Source organism: Borostomias antarcticus (assembly GCF_949987555.1).
Source record: "Borostomias antarcticus genome assembly, chromosome: 13".
Taxonomy (NCBI): Eukaryota; Metazoa; Chordata; class Actinopteri; order Stomiiformes; family Stomiidae; genus Borostomias; species Borostomias antarcticus.
In genome coordinates, this window is record NC_140246.1 from 12,335,631 (window position 1) to 12,358,089 (window position 22,459).

At 48.0% G+C, this 22,459-nt stretch overlaps 1 protein-coding gene across 1 annotated transcript; it reads left to right on the forward strand.

The window, feature by feature from the left end:
• Positions 1 to 6,284: 6,284 nt before the first annotated feature.
• On the forward strand, positions 6,285 to 19,239 carry tmem168a (transmembrane protein 168a). Its single transcript, XM_084448123.1, has 7 exons — positions 6,285 to 6,342; positions 6,771 to 7,286; positions 7,959 to 8,732; positions 9,047 to 9,189; positions 16,161 to 16,298; positions 16,495 to 16,631; positions 18,514 to 19,239. The coding sequence occupies exons 2-7, from the start codon at positions 6,969 to 6,971 to the stop codon at positions 19,062 to 19,064; spliced, it is 2,061 nt and encodes a 686-aa protein (XP_084304249.1). The 5' UTR covers positions 6,285 to 6,342; positions 6,771 to 6,968; the 3' UTR covers positions 19,065 to 19,239.
• The last annotated feature ends 3,220 nt before the right edge of the window (positions 19,240 to 22,459 follow it).

The window sequence follows — 22,459 nt, forward strand, 5'->3', positions numbered from 1 at the left end:
AGGATGATACGCACGCATGCATGCAGCACACACACACACATTCTCTCTCTCTCTTTCCCTCTCTTTTTCTCTCTCTATCTGACGGACAGTTCCCAATGATAATCTAGTGAGATGTGTGGGTTTTAGCAGTCACTTGTACCCTAATCAGGCAGCTCCCTCTTTATATCTGCCTGGCTGTTATCACTGCTCTAACGATGCATGAAAGTGCTTCACTCACTCACCTTGACTCCGTATGTATGTCGGAGAGAGAGAGAATGGGGGGGGCGGGAGATGGGAGATGGTGTGGAATGACAAAGAGAGATGAGTGTGCGCATAGTTTGTGCGTGAGTGTGTGCGCGTGTGTGTATGCAGGTGCCGGCCAAGTGTGTCTCTGTGCGCTGTGAGAACGAGGGGAGCTCATCACGGTGCAGCCGAATCACGGTCCAGAACGCAGAGGGAAGATTAACTCTCCGTAGGAGGGAGGAGGCGCGCAACAACCGCCTCGTTCCAGAACATCAGGACTTAAAGGTGAGACTGGGGCTGTTTGGCAGTCAGAGCCGGATGTGAGCCAGTAGAGACTGACGACAGGAGATCAGGGAGGGTTCAAAATTGAATCTTCTGAAAGTCGTGATATTATTCAGCGGCTTGAATTTGGCTCAGAGGTTAAACTTACAGTAGCCCTTCAGTATAACAGAGGGAAGCGTCAGTAACACCAACCTCTCTCTCTCTCTCTCTCTCTCTCTCTCTCTCTCTACCAGATTGAAGCCAGCAGGTTTCTGGCTAGTAGCTTAGCAGGCAGATGCTGGTTTGTTAGACCTGAGAGAGCACAGTGAGACTCCTGAGCGTGGGCCCAGCCGCTCCCACCCCCCCTCCTCCACACGTCCCCGGGCCCAGCTCCAGTCCAGAGTGTTCCTCCCTCCCTCTGTGCTTCCTACCCACTACACCGTTCCATAGCGCTTCCCTCTGTGCTTCCTACCCACTACACCGTTCCATAGCGCTTCCCTCTGTCCGCTCTCCTCCACAGATCTCACAGAGCTTGTGTGGTGTAAACATCGGGAGGGGGGGGGGGGGGGGTTGCTTGGGGGGGGGCGTCAATGGGAGCAGAAAGGCCAAGCCTTTTCAGGTCAAGTGTAAGAGAGTGAAAGAGCCGCAGGACTCATGGGAAGGGAACATGTTTCGGGGAGAGAACGCGGCGCAGATGGCGCGGGAGCGAGCGTGCAGAGGGCGGTGGGGAATATGGTGACCTAGTCTTTCTCTGAAGCCCATCTGTTCCAGGTGACAAAAGAGCAACTGGACCCTGGCTCACGCCCGGAAAAACCGCTGACTCATCCGCACCGGTCACGGCACATTCAGCCCCACTCTAGAGATGAAAGTCAAGTTCCTCCTTTGTGAAACCATGTGTGGTTAATGAACAGAGCGTAATCGTCATGGTCGCCACGCTTTGTGGATTCTGCGACCGCAGTCCAGGTATAATAGGAGGACGGTTCGGCGTTTCCATGGTGATTTGGTGACAAAAAAAAACAGAGATGTTCGGAGTTGTAATTCTCTCCACGTCAGCACATTTAATGAATCAGACATTGTAATGGTTCGGTGCTACAGAGCAGGTGAGGTTATTAAAAACCCATTGGCATTCACTGTCCTCTTCGAGAAAATAATAGATTAGATTGGTGCTTTACGAATGCCCCAGAATGGTCATTGAAAGTTAATGTTTCCAGTGTAAAGGGAAAGTTGCTGTACTCTGTGCCCTGTACTTTACTATGTGAGCCTCTGTCTCTTTATTTCTCTCTCTTACTCACTCTGAATCTCAATAAGCCAACGCTCCAAAGGTTATTTCCTACTGAAAATATAAAAGCTTAACACAAATAAGGTGCAGCATTTTAATATGTACCATCACTGTACTGCTGTTTTTATTCAATAATCCTCCTTTTTTTTTTATATCCTCCTGAGAGCAAATAAAGCATATCACCTTAATTGCATTAAACTCTACTACTGTAGGCTACAGTACGTATGCAAAGAAAGAATTATCCCTGTGTGTGTGTGGTGCATATGTGTACAGTATGTGTGTGTGGTGTGTGTGTGTGCGTGTGTGTGCGTGCGTGCGTGCGGTGTGTGTGTGCGTGCGGTGCGTGTGTCTATGTGTGTGTGGTGTGTGTGTGCGGTGTGTGTGTGTATGTGTGTGTGGTGTGTGTGTGTGTGCGTGCGGTGCGTGCGCATCGACGACGCTGACAGGAATAAAGAGTGTACCAACGTTGTGAATTGATCCCGGCGAGCTGACGAGATGCCCGTCCGATGAGGCGCGGTAGTCGTCCGCCGGAGATGGATGAGCGCGGTGCGGGACGGGACTCACGCACCATTCATCAACAAGGAGATTCATTTTTTCCCTCTGTGTCTAACAGCCACTCATCCACAGTACCGCCATCCTGCCCTGCCACATGCCAGATAGAAAAGAAACATTTTCTCAGTTTCATCTCATTCATTTTCTTGGTTTCTTTCTTTTTTTCTCTCCCTCCGACCTTCCAAAATTCATTTGGAGTTCTTGACAGATACAATGAGCACAGGCGCTGTTTGATTTAGGCTGTGATGTGACTGCCTCTCCACTAACACCCACTCTGCAAGGCTCCACTCCATCAAATCGATTTCTCTGAAGATGAAACTGTGATTGAGCAGCCTGCTCCCCTCCCCTCCCTCTCTCTCCTCTCTTCACCACAACCCCGTCTCCCACAGTTACAGCGAACGAATGGGGAGCTTTATACAATCTGTCACCTGACTTGACCGTGGCTGAGGTGAGGAGCTCCACTGAGCCCATGGCATCGGGCCATCCAGGGTGAGTCGTCTGCAAAGGAGAGGCTTTGAAGTGCAATGACGTCAGCTGGTTGAGGGGAAGTGTCATCGAAGGAGATTTCAAGCTTTGTGGGCGGAGCTGTGTATCTGGGGAAACGTGGCGGAGGCAGCCAGGGGGCGACTAGGCAGGTGGGGGGGCGGCTAGGCAGGTGGGGGGGGACTAGGCAGGTGTGGGGGGGCTAGGCAGGTGGGGGGGGGCTAGGCAGGTGGGGGGGGACTAGGCAGGTGGGGGGCGGCTAGGCAGGTGGGGGGCGACTAGGCAGGTGGGGGGCGGCTAGGTAGAAGAGGCCACCGAGCGTGTGACCGCGGGCTGGTGGAAGTGAGTGAAGATGTACATCATAATTTAGGTCACACAGCTGGAGCCCTTAGATCTGGGTCTCCCTCTCTGTCTGAGGAGTTTTGGAGTCTGGGTCACACACACGCACGCGCGCGCGCGCACACACACACACACACACACACACACACACTATGGCTAAAGTTCAAACAACAAAACAGAAAACAGAGCACCATATGGGAAAATTGTTTTACCCAGATGAACTGAGACAAGCTTGGTAAACTCTCTCTCTCTCTTTCTTTCTCTCTCTCTCTCTCTCTTTCTCTCTCTCTCTCCCCCCCCCCCACGCACACACATTGAAGTACGGCACAAAGCCCTAGATCTGAGATGAACTGAAAATACAACTCAACCAGAACCAAGACCTCCGTCCATCAATGCATTTTGAGAAGAACACGTTTGTTACTCCAGCAAACGTTAGGTCGAGAGATTTATGCAAGTAAAACCCTTCTTATGCAAAAACCCCTTCCCACATCGAGATATGGTCGTTTCAACCCCCCCCATTGATAATGCATTTTTGGCTCCAGAGCCCAAATCGGCAGAGTTCCCCGCTTATTTTTACCCTGAAGAAATAAGCGGTCCTGAGCCTAAGTCCAAAAAATGACAGGAGGTGAATGGGCAGCCATGTTTGGGCGGTTCTGTGGCGCCCCCCTCGGGTCGCAGCCAGCTGGGGGCAGTGCGTGTCACTCCGGGCCCTCCCCCCCGCACATCTCAGTCCAAACCCCTGTGTCTCTAGCACCCCCACACAGGGAGCTGGCTTCATTTTAACTTTTGTTTTCATTCGTGGACCCGCCCTGTGATTCGGGGATCTGCTCCAAGATTTTATGGGTGCTAAATTGGCCCATGCTACCTCCTTCCACCAAGTTTGATGAAAATTGATCCAGTAGCTTCCGCGTAATCCAAACAAACACACGCATGCGCGTGTGAACCCACCCATGACACCGAAAACACAACCTCTCACACTGTGCTGTCAGCATAATACAACCTTACAACCTGTACACAGGTCATCCACATTTCACACAACGCAACGTGGCTCTACTACTTGGCGCCATTCTGTGTGGATCCCTGGTCAGATGGTATGGGTCCCTGGTCAGATGGTATGGGTCTGCCCAGTCTGTGTTTGCTGGCTGGTTGTCACCTAGCAGCCTTTGACTTGTCTGAATACAGAGAGCATGCCAGGAGGCCCTGTGCTTCCACATGTATATTTGATATACCGCTGTGCTGATCTACTATTTCAGCACATTCAGCTGGTGAAATGATAGTTTGACTGTTAGGTTCTCTGCATTATTCAGATGGAGTCCCCTACTCTCTCTCTCTCTCTCTCTCTCTCTCTCTCCCTCACCCTGTCTGTTTCTTCTCTCTCCCTTCTTCCTTCTCTCTCCCCCCTTCACCTTCTCTCATGTCCTCTCTCCCACTCTGTCTTTGAACTCCCTCTTTCCATCTCTCTATCTCCCTGCCTCCCTCCCTTCTTCATTGAGGGCTGTGACCTACGGGGGTGTAATGCAATATCTGCACCATTCATGAGCTCTGATTGGCTCACAAAGGCATGGTAATCAATGGCGAGGCACTAGTCTGCCTGAGAAAACAGCCCACCAGGGAGCTGCAGACACACAACGGTGGGTGCAGGTGCCTTTGTCTCCCCCTTCCTCCCTCCTTCCCTCTCTCTCTCTCCCCATCTCTCTCTCTCTCTCCTTCTCTCTCGCTCTCCCTGCTGGTTACCAGGAACAGTTTGTCTTGTGTTCGGCACTAATTTGACTGTGGGACTCCTTCAATTATGCATGAGGAAGCAACGTGCTACTAATGAAAAAAGTGGTCACTTTTCAATAGTCAGTCTTCATTTTGTTCCTGCAGAATGACGTGGCCTATTTCACGCCAGTATGACCTCTATTTCATTCAGAAGAAAAGGAAGGTTGAAGTAGATTAATTGGGCATGTTTATATAAAGCTTCGACCTCAGGCTGCACTTGGAGACACATTTTCATGGAGTATGAGAGTATATATACAGTATCAGTATATAGGATATAGGATATAGGCTATGTCAGTATTTTCTAGTGGGCTAAATGTTCAGTTGTAAGTCAAAGCCTCATGTGAGATGTCAGAAGCCCTTTCATTAAAACAAGACTGTACTTGACCACACACGCACACACACGCACGCACACACACACACACACATTTTTGGGTTGTATACTGTATGTGACCGCCACTGGAGGTTTGGTCCTGATATCTGCCAGTCATTTTTCATTTTTTTACAGATTCTGAAAGTGTAAATTGTAAGCTTTCAAATGATGTGCATTGACATCTGCAAATATTTGAAGAAAATATGCTTATGTGAATGTTGGAACACCTGAAATCACTAAGCTGAGAAAAATGGCTTCAACGATTCAGAGCTGTTTAAACTTTTCACTGGACATGGATTTTGATGACAAAATATGACTATTAAGTGATCCTAAAACTGTTGTTAGTTATATTGAGTCTTCGCAACTTCAATTTTCGTGGAAAAAAAGAAAGAAAACAGGTGCGTAGGCCTATTTTGCCCTCTAGCGCATCTTGAGAATTGCAGACATCAGGACCAAACCTCCAGTGGTGGTCATAGCTCTATACACCCCCCACCTCCAGGATGGTGAATTAGCTCGTTCCTTGATGTTGATATGATCTGTGCATTCATCAAGTTGTATCAGCAGAAAATCCTGAATAAACCTTTTAACAGGCTTCTCAGTGGGACCGTGCTTGATGTAATTTTGATCCAGGAGGTCAATGGGTTTATCTTACTCGTCTGTATAGGATAGAGGCAAATAAAAACCATTCTGGAGTTGGTGTTTATACATATGCTATAGTAACCATTAAATTGAAATAGCTTTTTAGAGATTAGCTACAGAGAGAGACCCCGTCCCTACAGTGCCCCCTGTGGAGATGTGATGTCCCACAGAGTCAGGGGAGGAGGTGTAAAGGATAGAGAACTGCACTCGGTCGTATATTGTAGGCTACACTTCTCAGTGATACTGACTTAGATGATACTGATACTGAGCTAGATACCTCAACTACAATTCAAATATGTTAGGCTACTAACAGGCCTAGCCGTATTGAATATTCAAACCTGAGCATCGTTTGTCACGTGACCCATGCAGCTTGCCGTAGTTTTGAGTCTGGAAACATGGCACACTGGAAACGCAGAAAGTTGTCAAATAGTTCCGCGTAAGTATATTTACTTAAAACAATACCTTTTGAAATGTATCAGCGGTTGTGAAAGAGGTAGATTTTGAAGTATTATTATGTAAAATGGCATGGAATTAAACCAGTTTGTTTATACAGCGAAACGTAGACTAGATAGCTCTCTTGCTACCAAGCAGTGTGCCACATCATAACAAACGATTATACTCGAGATCATGTTCAGGGGAATATAACGTCTGTGTTTACTCAATATATGTCGTATACATCACATTCAACAGTCAGCGATACAACATTTCAGACTGACTGTCCACTTGTTTTGTATTATGGCCTATCCAACACGATGACCTCATTAGCCTTCCAGTTCCTACTAGCTAGGTTATAACCTAGCCAGCTGCAGTACTACCTCTGCCCTCTACTAGACAAGCTCAATCTGTCTCTTCCTGTCCTTTCAGTGGCTGAGTACTTCATCAACGATGCTGGCAAAAGCCATGACCACTTTTGCACCTATAATCCTGTACAAACAACGATCAACAGACACAGCTCCCTGTCAGATCTCTCAAGTTCCTGAATCCCTGGAGTGGATTATCTAATACTTGGGCTAGCTCCTCTACTTTCCCCGGTGCACTGTGTCCAACTAGACAAACACCGACATGGCCAAAAGGGAGGAGTCTGCGGGCGAGGCAGACATGGCGTTTTCCTCCGTGCGCTGTCTGGGTTACCTGTCCAGCGTGAACCTGATGGTGGCGGTGTGCGTGGGCATGTACGTGCGCTGGGAGGTGACGGACGAGCCCATGATCTTGGTCATCTTCATCCTGGGCCTGTTCGTGCTGGGCATCGCCAGCATCCTGTACTACTACTTCTCCATGGAGAAGGCCAGCCTCAGCCTGTTCCACCTCTGGTTCGGCTTCCTCCTGGGCTTCCTCTGCTTCCTCAACAGCCCCGTCCTCGACAGGAAGGTCAAGGAACAGGTGACCAACGCACTACAATACAATATCTGCTCAGTGACATATGGTACAATACAATACACAGCTTTTATCTTTCACCCCAAGCCTTAGAAATAGAATAGAATGCTACATATAAAATAAAAAGTTACCACGCCCATATGCAGGGCATTGAGAGACTCAGGAAGAGTTTCTTCCCCCAGGCCATCTGGTACCTGAATAACACTAGCTAGTGTATATAGTGTCACTATACAGTATCTAGTGCATATCAGTATATCTGGTGTATATAGTGTCACAATCTATAGTGTATATGACAGATTGCATTATATCCCCCTTGGGATTATAGCATGTTAATAATACATCCATGTCTTTATTTGTATAGTTTTGTGTAATTTGTAATTATTCGTAATTTTGCACATCACGGGGCCGGCAGTAACATTTCACTGTAAACTGTACTATATACTGTACATGTGACAAGTAGAATCTGAATCTGAATCAATCTGAAGACATGGCAACATGGTCGCCATCTTGGTCAAGACGGCTTTTACTGTATGAGGCCTATATCTCTATATTCTAATCATACGTATTGAAAGAGCATTGCCAATACAAAGAGCTGTGCATATAGGCATACGTTTTCCATCATGTGTTGCCCTTGCGATCGCGTCATCATCACCACCTCTTCTCGTGCCCCTCCTCCAGGTCACTAACTACCTGCTGCTGGCCAGCGTCATCCTGCGGACAGTGTGGTCTCTGACGGAGAGGATCTGCGGCTGCGTCCACTACAAGCCCACCCTGCTGACCTCCGCAGAGCTGCTGGAGCTGCTGGGCTTCGCCGTGGCCAGCATCACCATGCCGATGTGGCGGTCCGTGGCAGTCATGGGCCTGGTGGGGGCGCTGGGGGGGCTGATCGTGGACCTGCGGGTCAAGTCCCTGCTGGCCCTCCCGAACCTGGCCTGCTTCTCCCTGGTCACCTCGCTGCTGTTCTTCCAGGCCCTGGGGATCACCGCCAATCCGTGGGCCCTGGGCTGCTTCCTGGGCCGGCTGCTCTGCGACCCCCTGCTGGACGTCTACTTCAGCTCGCTGGGCCCCAGCGAGCGCTGGCTGTCCCTGCTGGCCCTGGGCCGAGTGTGGCGGAGGCTGTCCCTCGTGCCACTGGCTGCCCTGGAGCTGGCCTTCCTGGCGCTGTCCGGGCTGAAGCTGGGCGAGCTGGAGCTCTGGTACCTGGTGATCCCGGGCTTCTGCGTGTTCGGCCTGTTGTGGGTGGCGTGCCACGTGGTGCTGCTGGTGACGCTGTGGGGCTTCCACACCAAGCTGACCGACTGCCAGAAGGCCTGGAGGGCCCAGCGCTCCCACACACGCAGCCTGGACAGCGTGATGGCCTCCCGGGGGATCAGACACTTCTGCCTGATCTCTGAGCGCCTGGTGTTCTTCTGCCTGCTGTCCACCGCCATATTGGCTGCCGTCTCCTGGCAGGTAGGCCTCATCTGCATTTCCCAGTGATTAACGTAGCATGTATTATTTGAAATTTATGCTAGGCTCTAAAAGAATAAAACATGAAAATGTAACTTTGGAGTATACAGTACATTGGATTCCTACCATCCATACATCGGATTCTTAGCTTGTCTTTCTGACCACACGCTCGCCTGCGGTACACACGCCCACACATCTTCCTTTGATGGTATCAAACATCCCACTTCAGAGGAGGAGAGTGTGAAGAGGCTTTTGATGCCGAGTAGTGCGTCGTCTCTCGTCTTGTCTCCTCTCATTCACATCTCCTGTCTTCTCAGCCCTCTAACGGCATGTTCATGAGCGCCTTCCTGATGGTGCTGCCCCTGGAGTCTCTGACCTACGGACTGTTCCACGAGCTTGGCAGCTGTCTGGGGGGCACCTGTGTGGGCTACGCCCTCGTCATCCCCACCAGCTACTGCAGGTAGGCAAAGATATGCAGTCACCAACACCATACACGCACGCACACACTCATAACGCAATAACACACACATTTGCAGGCTAGAGACTTGACTTCAGAAAATAGTGGCCTATTGGGCACCCTAAGGCATTCATGCAGTGTATCATTTTGTATCCCTTAGCCAGACAAAGTGAAGGTGAGGGTCAAATATCCCAATACGGTACATCTGCATAAACAATACATACATACATACATACATAAACAATGCACCCCCCGAGGAAGCACTCACCAGCACTGACATACTGAGCGGCGGACATGCCAGCACTGGGTCTCTCTCTCTCTCTCTCTCTCTCTCTCTCTCTCTCTCTCTCTCACAGCTTACCCGTCAGCCACGTACTGTTAGCCTAGCCTACTGTGTTAGCTGTTAGCCTAGCATGTGTTTTATTGATACAAATAGCAAAATATGCAAAAATTTGTGACCCTATAGTGACTCAATGGAAACACTTCTCTCAAGCAATCCGTCGCATCCGTAAAACATCTGCAAAGTCATTGGAAACCTAGGCAGAGGTGGTCATCACATTGAAACATTCAAATACATACAGTACGTTGTTAAAGTGATGTCATTTTCAGAAACAGAGCGTAATAGCGTATTTATGATTCTAAATCTCAAACTGAGGCGAAATGAATCCCCAAAACTATAATACACATTTGGTCAAAAGCCAAAATAGACTGTAAAATTCAAATGAGCACCAACAAAGTTTATCTTCAAATATACTAAAGAAGGTTTTCCTGCACCTCTTTGACACCTGCTTCAATACTGTAGCTATGTTGGTCGACTGGATTCAAACATTCAGTGGAAGGGGCTCCGCTAGGCACTCTGACGCGACAACATCACAAAAAATGTAAATGTATAAAATCAGACAACGTTTGATGATAAGTTAGCTTACTTTGTAGCTCAAAATGTCCTCTAAACAATTCCGGTTTTCAAATCTAACGGTGTCGTGTCGGTTTTAAACTGGGTTGCTAATTTTGACGATAGCGCTGCAATTTGGAATCCTGGAGGGGGGCTGTGTTAACGCCCATTCCACCCATTCCTTCAGTACAGTAACGTTGGTACAGTAATATGGAATTCTCATACACTGACGGGGCATCGCTAAGCAATATTTTCAGGTTGACACTTGACAGAATTGATAGTGATGATTTGAGGTCATTTTTCTAAAACTAAATATGCACACAGCAAGCTGAAAATATGAAGGTAGACTCAATGTAGGAGAGTCGGTTACTTTTCTGTTGCAGTTCAAAATGTTGAGTACAGTAGCACAAGCCCAGAAATCAGTGTTGTCGCAGCGTTTGGGCGTTAAGAAGAACGCCCTCCTGAGTGCGGGTGTTAAAAGCGCCTTATACGCTAGGCTACTCCTCACTGGGAACAGGCAGGTACTTAGAATTCAAACCTTCTCTCAAACAGTGTCATTCAAACCTGAGGGTAATGAACTTGAATGAGCAAGAACATTTACACTATTACATGACTTTACATAATCTATATTCTTCAGAGATAACGGACAGAAGCCGTTCCAGCTGAATACCTTGACAGACCTCTTAATTGATTCTATTTCATCGCTTTCAGCATACTGTAAGAAATCGATACACATTTATTTCCAGAAACTACCTATTGAAAAAAGGATAAAGGCAACAATCCCGTCTCCAGGGCTAGGTGATGGGGAGTCACTGGGTGGTCACTGGGTGGTCACTGGTCCCGTCTCCAGGGCTAGGTGATGGGGAGTCACTGGGTGGTCACTGGTCACTGCTCATCTGAAGGATTCTATTATTATTTTTTCGGTTCAATGTCTCACACTTTACTAAACTCTCCTGAGATGTGCACTTCTGTTGTCAGGTATCAGCCCTTTGACAACTCCGCTTGATTTAAGACTTTTGTGGGATTTTGCATTGTAATTACAGAAAGACAAATGCTTTGTCCAGAAATCCATTGAAGGTGGGTAAGCTACTTTTGATGTTTTTTATTTTCACATCCAAACTCCTGACAGTAATTTTACCTTCTGATCCATTTTTGCCCTCTTGGCTTTTAATCTGTCTTCCATTTTATGAAATGTCCAAAAGCCATAATTTGAGTGTCATTCAGATTTAAATGTTGACTACCTGGCTAAAATAGTTGCTTGCATCTCTTAACGTTAAATATTGCTACCTTTTCAAAGTAACACTGTCGCTGGTCGCCAGTGGGTGGTCTTCAATCACGTCAGGTGCTCTCACGCCAGCGGTCATCTCCACCCCGGTGACAGGCTGGGGAAAGGGCAGAGCCTGTGGCTGGGAATGTTCTCCACACGGCTCTCTGGACTAGCACTCCTGATTGTAAATGCAGGCCAGTGGCCTAGCGCTGCTCTGTATGCTGAGGATGTATTGGGGGGTGTTTACGACAACTATATGTCTCTCTTTTTCACTCTGTTGGATCTGTTAGCATTTTAGTATCCCTGACTACTGCTATTATAGGCTAGGTCCAGAATTGAGGATGCTGAGACTAGACTTCTGCTATAGGCCCAACATGGAGGAGTCTGGGGCTAGGGTACTGCTATAGACCCAGCATACAGGAGAGGTTAGGGTACACTGCTATAGGCCCAGCATGGAGGAGAGATGTTAAATGGTAAATGGACTGCACTTATATAGCGCTTTCCCACCTTAGCGGCACTCAAAGCGCTTTACAATGGCCTCTCATTCACCCATTCACACACACATTCACACACCAATGCAAGGTGCTAACCTGCTCATTGGGAGCAATTTGGGGTTAGGTGTCTTGCTCAAGGACACTTCGACATGTGGACAGTCGGAGCTGGGATTCGAACCGCTGACCCTTCGATCATTGAACGACCCGCTCTACCAACTGAGCTACAGCCGCCCCCCCACAGCTTAGGGTACACTGTTATAGGCCCAGCGTAGAGGAGAGGTTAGGGTACACTGTTATAGGACTGAATAAAGAAAAAAGCTCCCGTTCAGATCAAACCTGACGATGGCCTAGTGCCCAAACGTTGCTCATTAAAATTGCTGCAGGTGCAGAGGACAGTGTGTGGAAGCTTTTTTCTCTATTCAGTCCTTGTGAGTTTCTCCTATGCACCTGCCTGTGCAGATGTGCAAAAACGCTTTTCTTCTACACTGCTATAGATCCAGCAGGGAGGAGTCTGACACTAGACAATAGGTCCAGCATGGAGGAGTCTGAGACTAGACTATAGGTCCAGCATGGAGGAGTCTGAGACTAGACTATAGGTCCAGCATGGAGGAGTCTGAGACTAGACTATAGGTCCAGCATGGAGGAGTCTGAGACTAGACTATAGGTCCAGCATGGAGGAGTCTGAGACTAGACTAGACTATAGATCCAGCATGGAGGAGTCTGAGACTAGACTATAGGTCCAGCATGGAGGAGTTTGAGACTAGACTAGACTATAGGTCCAGCATGGAGGAGTCTGAGACTAGACTATAGGTCCAGCATGGAGGAGTCTGAGACTAGACTATAGGTCCAGCATGGAGGAGTCTGAGACTAGACTATAGGTCCAGCATGGAGGAGTCTGAGACTAGACTATAGGTCCAGCATGGAGGAGTCTGAGACTAGACTATAGGTCCAGCATGGAGGAGTCTGAGACTAGACTATAGGTCCAGCATGGAGGAGTCTGAGACTAGACTATAGGTCCAGCATGGAGGAGTCTGAGACTAGACTATAGGTCCAGCATGGAGGAGTCTGAGACTAGGGTTCTAATAGGCTATAGGAGAGAGACAAGGAGGATGGAGGAGGCTAAGGCTAATGTTACTGCTTATGTGAGATTCTAAAGTACCTGCCTACTTGTGGATGCAGGCCCACGGCACGGCGGCGCTCTGTATTCTCGGAGTGCCCGGGCCGCGAGCCGGTTCCCGGGAGGAGGCCATGAGCATGAGCAGAATATAACAGCGTCTAATCTGCTGTCTTGATAGGCTCAGATCATGTTTTTACAATCGCCGGAGCCCCCATGGGGAAAGAGAGAGAGAGAGAGAGAGAGAGAGAGAGAGAAAGAAAGAATTAGGACGGGAGCGAGAGGTAGAGGCGAGAGGGTCGGGGGAGGTCATTAGGAGCACGGAGGTGAGCGGAGAGTAGACATGGATGTAGGGAGAGAGACAGAGGGAGGGTAATGGACTGAGATGGATGCCAGATGGTGCCAGTGTCTCACCTTCCCCCCCCGTGTACGTGCGAGATGGGTCTGGTGGAGAACATGACTGACCTCATATACGACCTCATGCCTGGGGGCGAATCCACTTAAGGTCCGCTTGCGTGAAACCGCGTGCGAAACCGTCGCCAAGTGTGTCAAACGCGAATAAAAAGTCTTATCTACTAAGTGGCGCATCGAGGATCGCGTCCCTCAAACGCGCGAGAGACGCACGCGCCTCATCCATTTCCGCGCGTCCGCCTTAATGAATATGCAAGCTCGGGCGTTCTTAGAGACGGCGTGCAAAGTAGCGGGAGGAGAAAATGCAAATGGGTGAATTTAGCAGCAGCTGGTCAGCATGGCTGAGGCGTTTTTGCCAAGCCTGAACGTAAAGACAGGACAGCGTCTGTATATTTTAACAGGGTTGGAGAGTGTCTACTAACCAGACGCGCATTCAAAAAGATGATTGGGCTAATTGTACAAGAAGGAGACATCAGCAAAATCAAGCAGTCCCGCCCCGCCTAATATCATTCATGCAATCACGTTGCGTTGATCAATAAGTAAAAACACGCGCACTCCCGCGGTCTGTTGGAATGAGCACGTAGCCTTGTTTGGGATCGAGCCCCGAACCTCCTCTGGACTGCACCTTCATCTCCCCCGTAGATCAGCTTCCCCCCGTCTTCTACGAGGCCTGGTTGAAGACCACAGTGATTCCCTGCTCTCCCATGTGGCAGCCGAATTATGCAGATGATATCTATGGCGATGAGTGATGACTCCGCTCTGTCTATTTACTCAGGAGTAATACACCAGCGATGGAGATGAGATGTGTATTGACTGGAGAGATAGCCTCGACTCCTTCCTGTGTGTGTGTGTGTGTGTGTGTGTCTGTGTGTGTCTGTGTCTGTCTGTGTGTGTCTCCGTGTGTGTGTTTGTGTGTGTATTAGTGTTGCACGATATACCGGTAGCAACGGTCTACCGCGGTGCCAAAACGTCACGATGCCAACTATACTATAAGCTCTTTACAACGGTACTACCGTGGAATACGGTACTATCGTTAAACACGGCAGGGGGACAATGTTACCTCTGTTCCCAAATTCACTGGTTTCTGCTAATGTGAAGACTGGCTTGCGATACCGTTGTGCAGTTCCCAATTTGTTGACTCCCGCACACATGCATCTCCGCAGTCACAATATTGACATTATCTGTATGTCTGGGCGCGAGCCAGTCTTGTTCTCAGTAGGCTATCGTAATGGCAGAAGCGTTCCCTAGCTCCGAGTCCGCACCATCAAATGTAACATTATTGAAGAAACATAACTCTAAAAGTTTAATATGGAACTATTTTGGTTTTAAACCAGATAAACAAGGAAACGCTATAGATGATGGCCATCCGTTGTGCATGCGATGCAGCAATGCCGTACAGGCAAAAGGAGGCAACACATCAAACTTAATAAAGCATCTACAATCTCGTCATCCAGACCTTGCACTGGAATACAGACGAGCTAATGAGGTTAGTATGACTTTAGCAGTGTTCTTGCCATTAGCTAATATTACAAAAATGAATGAATAAACCTCTTAGCTAAAGCGTGTGCTGCTGTTGCTAGCTAGCCAGCGGGCTAGCTAATGAAGTTACTTTAGCCTAGCTGCTGTCATGTCGTCATGCACAGGTGTTGAATGAAAATTGTCGTCCTTATTCCAACTCCAAACTCCTTAAAATAATGTGAGCTAGATTATGTAGGCTGAGACGAATCCAATGATAATCCAATGATATCCACCTCTTGACATTTGGTCATTTGATCTGGTTTTGACTTTCACAAAAGTGAAAGCTAGATAAAGCATGTAGCCACTGCCATCAACCACAACCCAGCGGCCCTCCGCTGACCTTTACTGGTGGTTGGTGATACTACACTTGTGTGTATACATGGCTGATTCTGTAGTTGTTTTAGATATGTGTTTTAAATATTTAATATTAATAATTCATAATATGCATAATATCTTTTTACTTACCTGTAGAGCTACAATGTAATGCATTAAATGCATGTTATTCATGCACCACTCGTATAAAGTTATTACACTGTACTGTAATGTACTGTAAATACATTGCACGTTCATAAAAATAAAATAAAAATGTAAATGCTGCGGTATCGTGATACTACTTGTTATCGTGATACTTTGGCTGGTATAGTATCGCAGGTCAAATATTGGTATCGTGACAACACTAGTGTGTATGTGTGTATGTGTGTGTGTATGTATGTATGTATGTGTGTGTGTCTGTGTCTGACTGTGTGTGTTTGTGAGTGTACTGTATGTGTGTGTATGTATGTATGTGTTAGGGATGCACCGATCGCAAAATTCTGGGCCGATGCCGATGTTTAAAATAACAATCCGGCCGATGGCCGATGCCGATGTTTATTTTATTTTATTTTTATTCCCCCTTTTGTGCCAGGGAAACAAAGAAATGAAGTGTTTGGTTCCAAAGCGGCAATTTTTATTTCACTTTAATTTGAAAGCAAACTACACGTGCATTTGCGGCATTACGCCACAGATCTTCTCAGAATCTGCAGCTGGGTAGGCTAAGTTTTGCAACAAAAAAAGCCCTAATTGTTGCGACATAACATCGGCCACTACCATCGGGGAATGTCATTTTATTTGCCGATGGCAGTCAACAAGGCCAACATCGGCCGATGCCGATGTTCGGCCGATGCATCGGTGCATCCTTAGTATGTGTGCGTGTGTCTGCGCGCGTGTCCTGTCCTCTTGCACCTCCTCCTCTCACCCTCCCCTCCCCTCTCTCTCTCTCTCTCTCTCTCTCTCTCTCAGTCCTGATGGACAGCCCGTCCTCCTGCCTCCAGAGCAGGTGCAGGAGCTGAACCTGCGCTCCACCGGCATCCTGAACAGCGTTCAGCGCCTCTTCTCTCAACACCTGATCGAGACCTTCGGCTGTGATTACTCCACGAGGTAAGAATGACTGGGGCTTAATCTGAAATAACCTCATGTAAAACACATAGATAGAATGTGAAATAGTATCCCGTTCTTCAATTAAACATTAACACGAAGTGAAGCTGGCGTTATACTTTAATTAATGGATGTTACGATACTAAAAGTAATTAAAAGTATGAAGCCAAACTGATGTGCAGCCCTGCCCTTCCACTAGTGGTGTGACCCTAGAGGCCCTGCAGACCAAGCTCAAAGCCTTCCTGGAGCTGCGCACGGCCGACGGACCTCGCCACGACACCTACCTGGTCTTCTACAGCGGACCCACCCACCGCTCCGGGGCCTGGGTACTGGCAGGTCAGAACACACACATACTGTCCAGGAATTTACATCCAAACACCTTAAACCTTTGTCCTTGTAATTCATCACCTCCCCCCAAGTATTCATCAAGCCCCCTGCAAACCCTAGTTTCAGTCTCCCCTTTGTAATTGAAAACACCTCAACTCTCCCCCCTTTGTAATTGTAAACACCCCCTCTGCCTAGCTCTTCCTCATCTCTTTGTTTAAGTCAGAAGGGCCACACCTTCGTCTTCCTCGTCCTGATTCAGACCTTTCACATGTCTGTACTTTTGGCCACGCCTGCCATTTCACATGACGTGCAATGAGTTAGCCAATCACATCCTAGAAGGACTCTACCTGTGTTTTGACTGTATATAAGCCAGAGCGAAGAGGCTGAATTCACTTCGCTGACTGAACCACCCTTGTTGCGTTTGTCAGGAAGTCCTTGCGCTCGTAATGTTTTCCACAATAAACCAGACTCAACCTTTTGAACGTATCTTGGTAAATCTTTTGACTAGACCAGTCTAAAATACTATCACAATACACACACACACTCTCACTGTCAGAACACACACTCACCGTCAGAACACACACTCGCCATGAGAACACACACTAACAAACACACTCGCCATCAGAACACACACTCGCCACCAGAACACACACTCACCGTCAGAACACACACTCGCCACCAGAACACACACTCACCACCAGAACACACACTCACCACCAGAACACACACTCACCACCAGAACACATACTCACTGTCAGAACACACACTCGCCATGAGAACACACACTAACAAACACACTCGCCATCAGAACACACACTCGCCATGAGAACACACACTAACAAACACACTCGCCATCAGAACACACACTCTCACTGTCAGAACACACACTCACCGTCAGAACACACACTCGCCATGAGAACACACACTAACAAACACACTCGCCATCAGAACACACACTCACCACCAGAACACACACTCACCGTCAGAACACACACTCGCCATGAGAACACACACTAACAAACACACTCACCATCAGAACACACACTCGCCACCAGAACACACACTCACCAGCAGAACACACACACTCAACCAACAGACTAGATAAATCACATTAGATGAGATCATCTCTCTCTCTCTTTCTTTCTTTCTTTCTTTCTTTCTTTCTTTCTTTCTTTCTTTCTTTCTTTCTTTCTTTCTTTCTTTCTTTCTTTCTTTCTTTCTTTCTCTCTGTCTCTGTCTCTGTCTCTGTCTCTGTCTCTCTCAGTCTAGGGAACAAAAAGTAGTTTCTTGCTTTATTTGTTTCTGCTGGTTAAGCTGGAAGAGAAGGTTTATTTATGTGTGTGTGTGTGTGTGTGTGTGTGTGTGTGTGTGTGCGTGTGTGCGTGCGTGCGTGCGTGCGTGCGTGCGTGCGCGCGTGCGTGTGTGCGTGTGTGTGTGTGTGTGTTCGGTGCGTGTGCGTGCGTGTGTGTGCGTGTGTGGCTTGAAGTAGAGGTTTAGATTGCAACAGATATCCCACTGTGGCTGCAGCAGCTGTTCCTGGTGAAGTGGACCTCACAACTCACCCACTCCTCCTCCCCGCACAGGAAGGATGGAGCTTTGTTCCCTTGACGATGTCAGGCGGACTTCTTACAATCCTAGTTTATATTAACAAAATCTCTCTCTCCCTCTCCCTTTCTCTGTATCTTTCCCCCTCCCTCTCTCTTTCTCTCTCTCTCCTTCTCTCTCTCTCCCTCCCTCTCTCTCTTTCTCTGTATCTTTCCCCCTCCCTCTCTCTTTCTCTCTCTCTCCTTCTCTCTCTCTGTCTTTCTCTCTCTCTCCTTCTCTCTCTCTGTCTCTCTCTCTCTCCCTCCCTCTCTCTCTTTCTCCCTCTCTCCCTCTCTTTGTCTCTCAGGAGGAGAGTTGCTGCGTCTGGGCCAGCTGTTGGAGTGGTGGAAGGAGAAGAGTGTGGACTCCAGCTCTCGTCTCATCCTGGTCCTGGACACGGAGAACTCCCTGCCCTGGCTGCAGGAGGTGCGCAAGCTGGAGGCGGGGTACGTGGCCGCGCAGGGGGCCCTGCTGGCACCCGCTGGGGGGGACGAGGAGGGACCGGACGCCCCCCGCCTGGGGGACTTCACCTCGGAGTGGGTGGAGTTCAACTGTAACCCGGAGAGCGCCCCCCAGTGGTCAGAGAAGGGCCGGGCGGTGGCGGCGGTCTACAGCGTCTCCAAACGCTGGAGCGACTACACCCTCCATCTGCCCACGGGGAGCGACGTCGCCAAGCACTGGAAGACCCACTTCCCCAAGGCCACGTATCCCATGGTGCACCTGTCTAACTGGTGCTGCGGGCTGAACTTGCTGTGGCTTTGCGGAGTGTGTCTGCGGTGCTTCAGGAGGCTCAAACTAGCCTGGTTCCCTCCTAGCATCCTGGACATTGGCCAGGGGATCAAACTGGTGCGCTCTTAAAAGCCATACACGCCCTGTACCATGGCTGGACGGTCTTATGACAACCAGGGTTAGCTCCAACTGTTGGATCTTTGAGGATGCCATAGCCACCACAATGTGCATTTATGATAATCAATCCTTAACAATCTTTGTATTGGTAGTTTACTTGGGACAATGTGCTTTATTTTGAATTTGTTTTTGTTTTGGGATGTTTTTTTATTTGTTGTATTATTATTATTATTCATTACTATGTTTGAAGTGATTTTGTGTACATTAAAGCTTTTATATGTCTGATGTTTGACAATCTATGAGAAAGCTGTACTGTAAATACTGACAAATAGAAAGCATTTCATTATATTTAATTGTATTTCATGTCGGGGACACCATTGTATTGCGTTGAACAAACAGACACAGGCCTATACAAAAGGATTCATCACAAGCACTGGTCAGTGGGCAGGAAGTGGTGTTCTGTGGGACAGGAAGTCAAGCTTGTGCTCACACTCCCTGGCTGTAGGGTGAGGCTGTACACCACTGCTCCCCAGCCCTGGCTCCAGACAAGCTGGTTTTGGGTGTTAGATCCGTAGGTAAACAGTGAGTCGTCATCGTTGCCTCCATAGCATCAACAGCAACGGCTCTCTGTGTGCTCATTGGTGGGTTGACCGTGATGCCCGCCAGCCAGACATTCATTGTCTCCCGCCCACCCACAGCGCTGTCTGAATTTGGGAGCCAAATGAGCGCCTGTTTTACCGATGCGATTCGGTTCCCAATGTTTACCAAAAAGCCATTTGTTTGCGAACAACCCATGCCATCACTAATCATCGGAATAAACCTGCAAAAGAGTGCTAAGTGTTTACACTTGCTTCCACTTCATTGAAACTAATGAGGGATACATCACAGCCTTTGTCTCTCTATCTCTCTCTCTCTCTCTCTCCTCTCTTTCCCTCGTGTGCCAGTTCATCTACTGTGATGCACTGTGATGTTTATGCAAAAAAGGTCATTGTAGCTCTACAGTATGTAAACATCAAAGCCGTATTCTCTGTGCTGATGTCATCCCTCATGCATGGTTTGTCCAAGGAGTTTACCCTGATTACATGCACACAAAGGGCTAATAAAGTGAATTTATGTAGTCTACCATTTAAAGTGATGATCTAGAATGATTTATGGAAAAGATGGGTGGAGGGAAGGATGAATGGACATGGATGAGAGAGAAGACAGGAGGAAGGGTAGATAGATAGAAAGATAGATGGACAGATAGATAGGGGGGGAGGGTGAGAGGGGATGGATGGGAGAGGCCAAGAGGAGGGGTGGAGGATGAGTGGAGAGAGAAGATAATGAGGAGGGGTGCAGGAAAGACGGGGATGCGAGAATAGGGAAGGGTGGTGTCCCTCGTTAGCCAGTGCTGACTCGTTAGCATGGCAGTAGCATGCCCCTCTCCTTAATAAACTAGATAAATGTTAGTGTTTGCAGATGTTAGTGCTGGGAACTGAGCAAGCCAGTTGAGGTAATGAATAACGGTCCTGGCGCAGTGAAAAGCAATCTCTTGTCTCTCCTTCTGAGACCTGAATGGAGTGCAGTTATTGGGTAAGGTCAGTGACTCATGTATACTGTAGGGATCATTTATGAGAATATTAGATTACAGCCTGGATTCATCTGCTAAACTGGATTAGGCAATAAAAGGGTCAGTCTCCCTAGGCAGTCCACGTCTGTGTGCTGAGTCAGAGCCACTCACACACAGGCGCACACACTCTCTTTCTCTCTCACACACACTCACATACAGTCATACTGTACACACTCGCATAGTCATACTGTACACACTCGCATATGTCATACTGTACGCACAAGTCATCCCGAACTCGCTAGCTCACGTTGTTTCACTCCTGTGTCTGTTCTGTCTGTTTTGCTGTGTGTGTGTGTCTGTCTGTTCTGTCTGTTCTGCTGTGTGTGTGTGTGTGTGTGTGTGTGTGTGTGTGTGTGTGTGTGTGTGTGTGTGTGTGTGTGAGTGAATGAATGAATGAATATTTATTTTCGTGTCATGTCCGAGGACCCATCCCTTACGGGATTATAAGACACCATAAACAGTAAACAATAATTAACTATATCACATACACTTCTCACTTCTGTGTGTGTGTGTGTGTGTGTGTGTGTTCTATCTGTTCTGCTCCACTCCAGGTTTACCTTCCAGTCGGGCCTCGTTCACCAGCTATTCTCTGTACACAGACCAGAGGAAGAGAGGGACACCAATTTCCCTTCTTCTTCTCCTTCTTCTTCTTCTCCTTCTTCTCCTTCTTCTCCTTCTTCTCCTTCTTCTCCTTCTCCTTCTTCTCTTCCAAATACCCTGGGTAATGGGATGAGATTATGGATTTGTTCGTCACTGCGGCGGCGGCGCTGTAAACCTTCCCGGGGTCAGCACGCCAGTCGTGGGCCCATGTCAGCGTGACATTGAAATGTCAGTGGTATTATCTGCCAGTAGTGGCCACTTAACCAGACACGTCTCTCTCTCTCTCTCTCTCTCTCTCTCTGTGTGCTCCTCACACACTTATTGTGAAGCTGCAATCTTCCAGGTCGGACCTGTCATTCAGGATGGGTAGAGAGTTGAACCCTTTGTTCGAATAATGGCTAAGAGCACTGGAGGGGGCTTTGAAGAAGGTCAGCGTCTCTCTCGAAAAAGATTTTTGTTTGGCAAGGCCGTCTATTATGTTGTTTGGCACCGTTTTTATTACTTATTTAAGTTATTGTTTTTATTACTGCTATCCTGTATTATGCTGTCTTTACTATCATTTTGTTGTTGTGATTTACGTTGTTGCTATGATGCTGAGGAGCCTCCCAGAAAGGATTGTACTCCCCTGCACATGTACAGAGATGTAACAATGAAGAAATCTGAATCTGAGCTGGCTGTGTGTCTGCATTTTTTTGAAATTCCATCAGAAGCTCTATGCTAAGGCAATGGCTTCCCTGGAATTCAGCTCCAAATAGTTCTGACTGACGTGTATCCAAGGGCCCTGGATAGCAAAGATACCAGATCTCACTAATGAAGAAACATGATTTATTATTCCACTGAATATGGCCGGCTCTCATTATAGTTGCTGATGGCTGTGTGTGTTTGCGTGTGTGTGTGTGTGTGTGTGTGTGTGTGTGTGTGTGTGTGTCTGTGTGTCTGTGTGTATGTGTATGTGTGTGGTGTGCGTGTACGATGCCAGAGCCACCCCAGGGGGTCGTTTGATTTCAGCCTTGCAGCTGGCGTGTGATGTGGGCCACTGATTGGATGAGGCAGGCAGGCAGGTAGGGAGGGAGAGAGATGAGATAGATGAGGTATAGAGGTGAGAGATGCATGTGTCCATAGCTTTGAAGTGGTCCAGCTCTGTAGATTAGGGGAGAGAGAAAGGGATGGATGGATGGATGGATGGATGGATGGATGG

Coding starts and splice junctions, on each gene's coding strand:
- tmem168a (XM_084448123.1), top strand. CDS start 6,969: ATGGCCAAAAGGGAGGAGTCTGCGGGCGAGGCAGACATGGCGTTTTCC. Junction 7,287..7,958: donor ACAGGAAGGTCAAGGAACAG/GTGACCAACGCA, acceptor CCCCTCCTCCAG/GTCACTAACTACCTGCTGCT. Junction 9,190..16,160: donor ATCCCCACCAGCTACTGCAG/GTAGGCAAAGAT, acceptor TCTCTCTCTCAG/TCCTGATGGACAGCCCGTCC.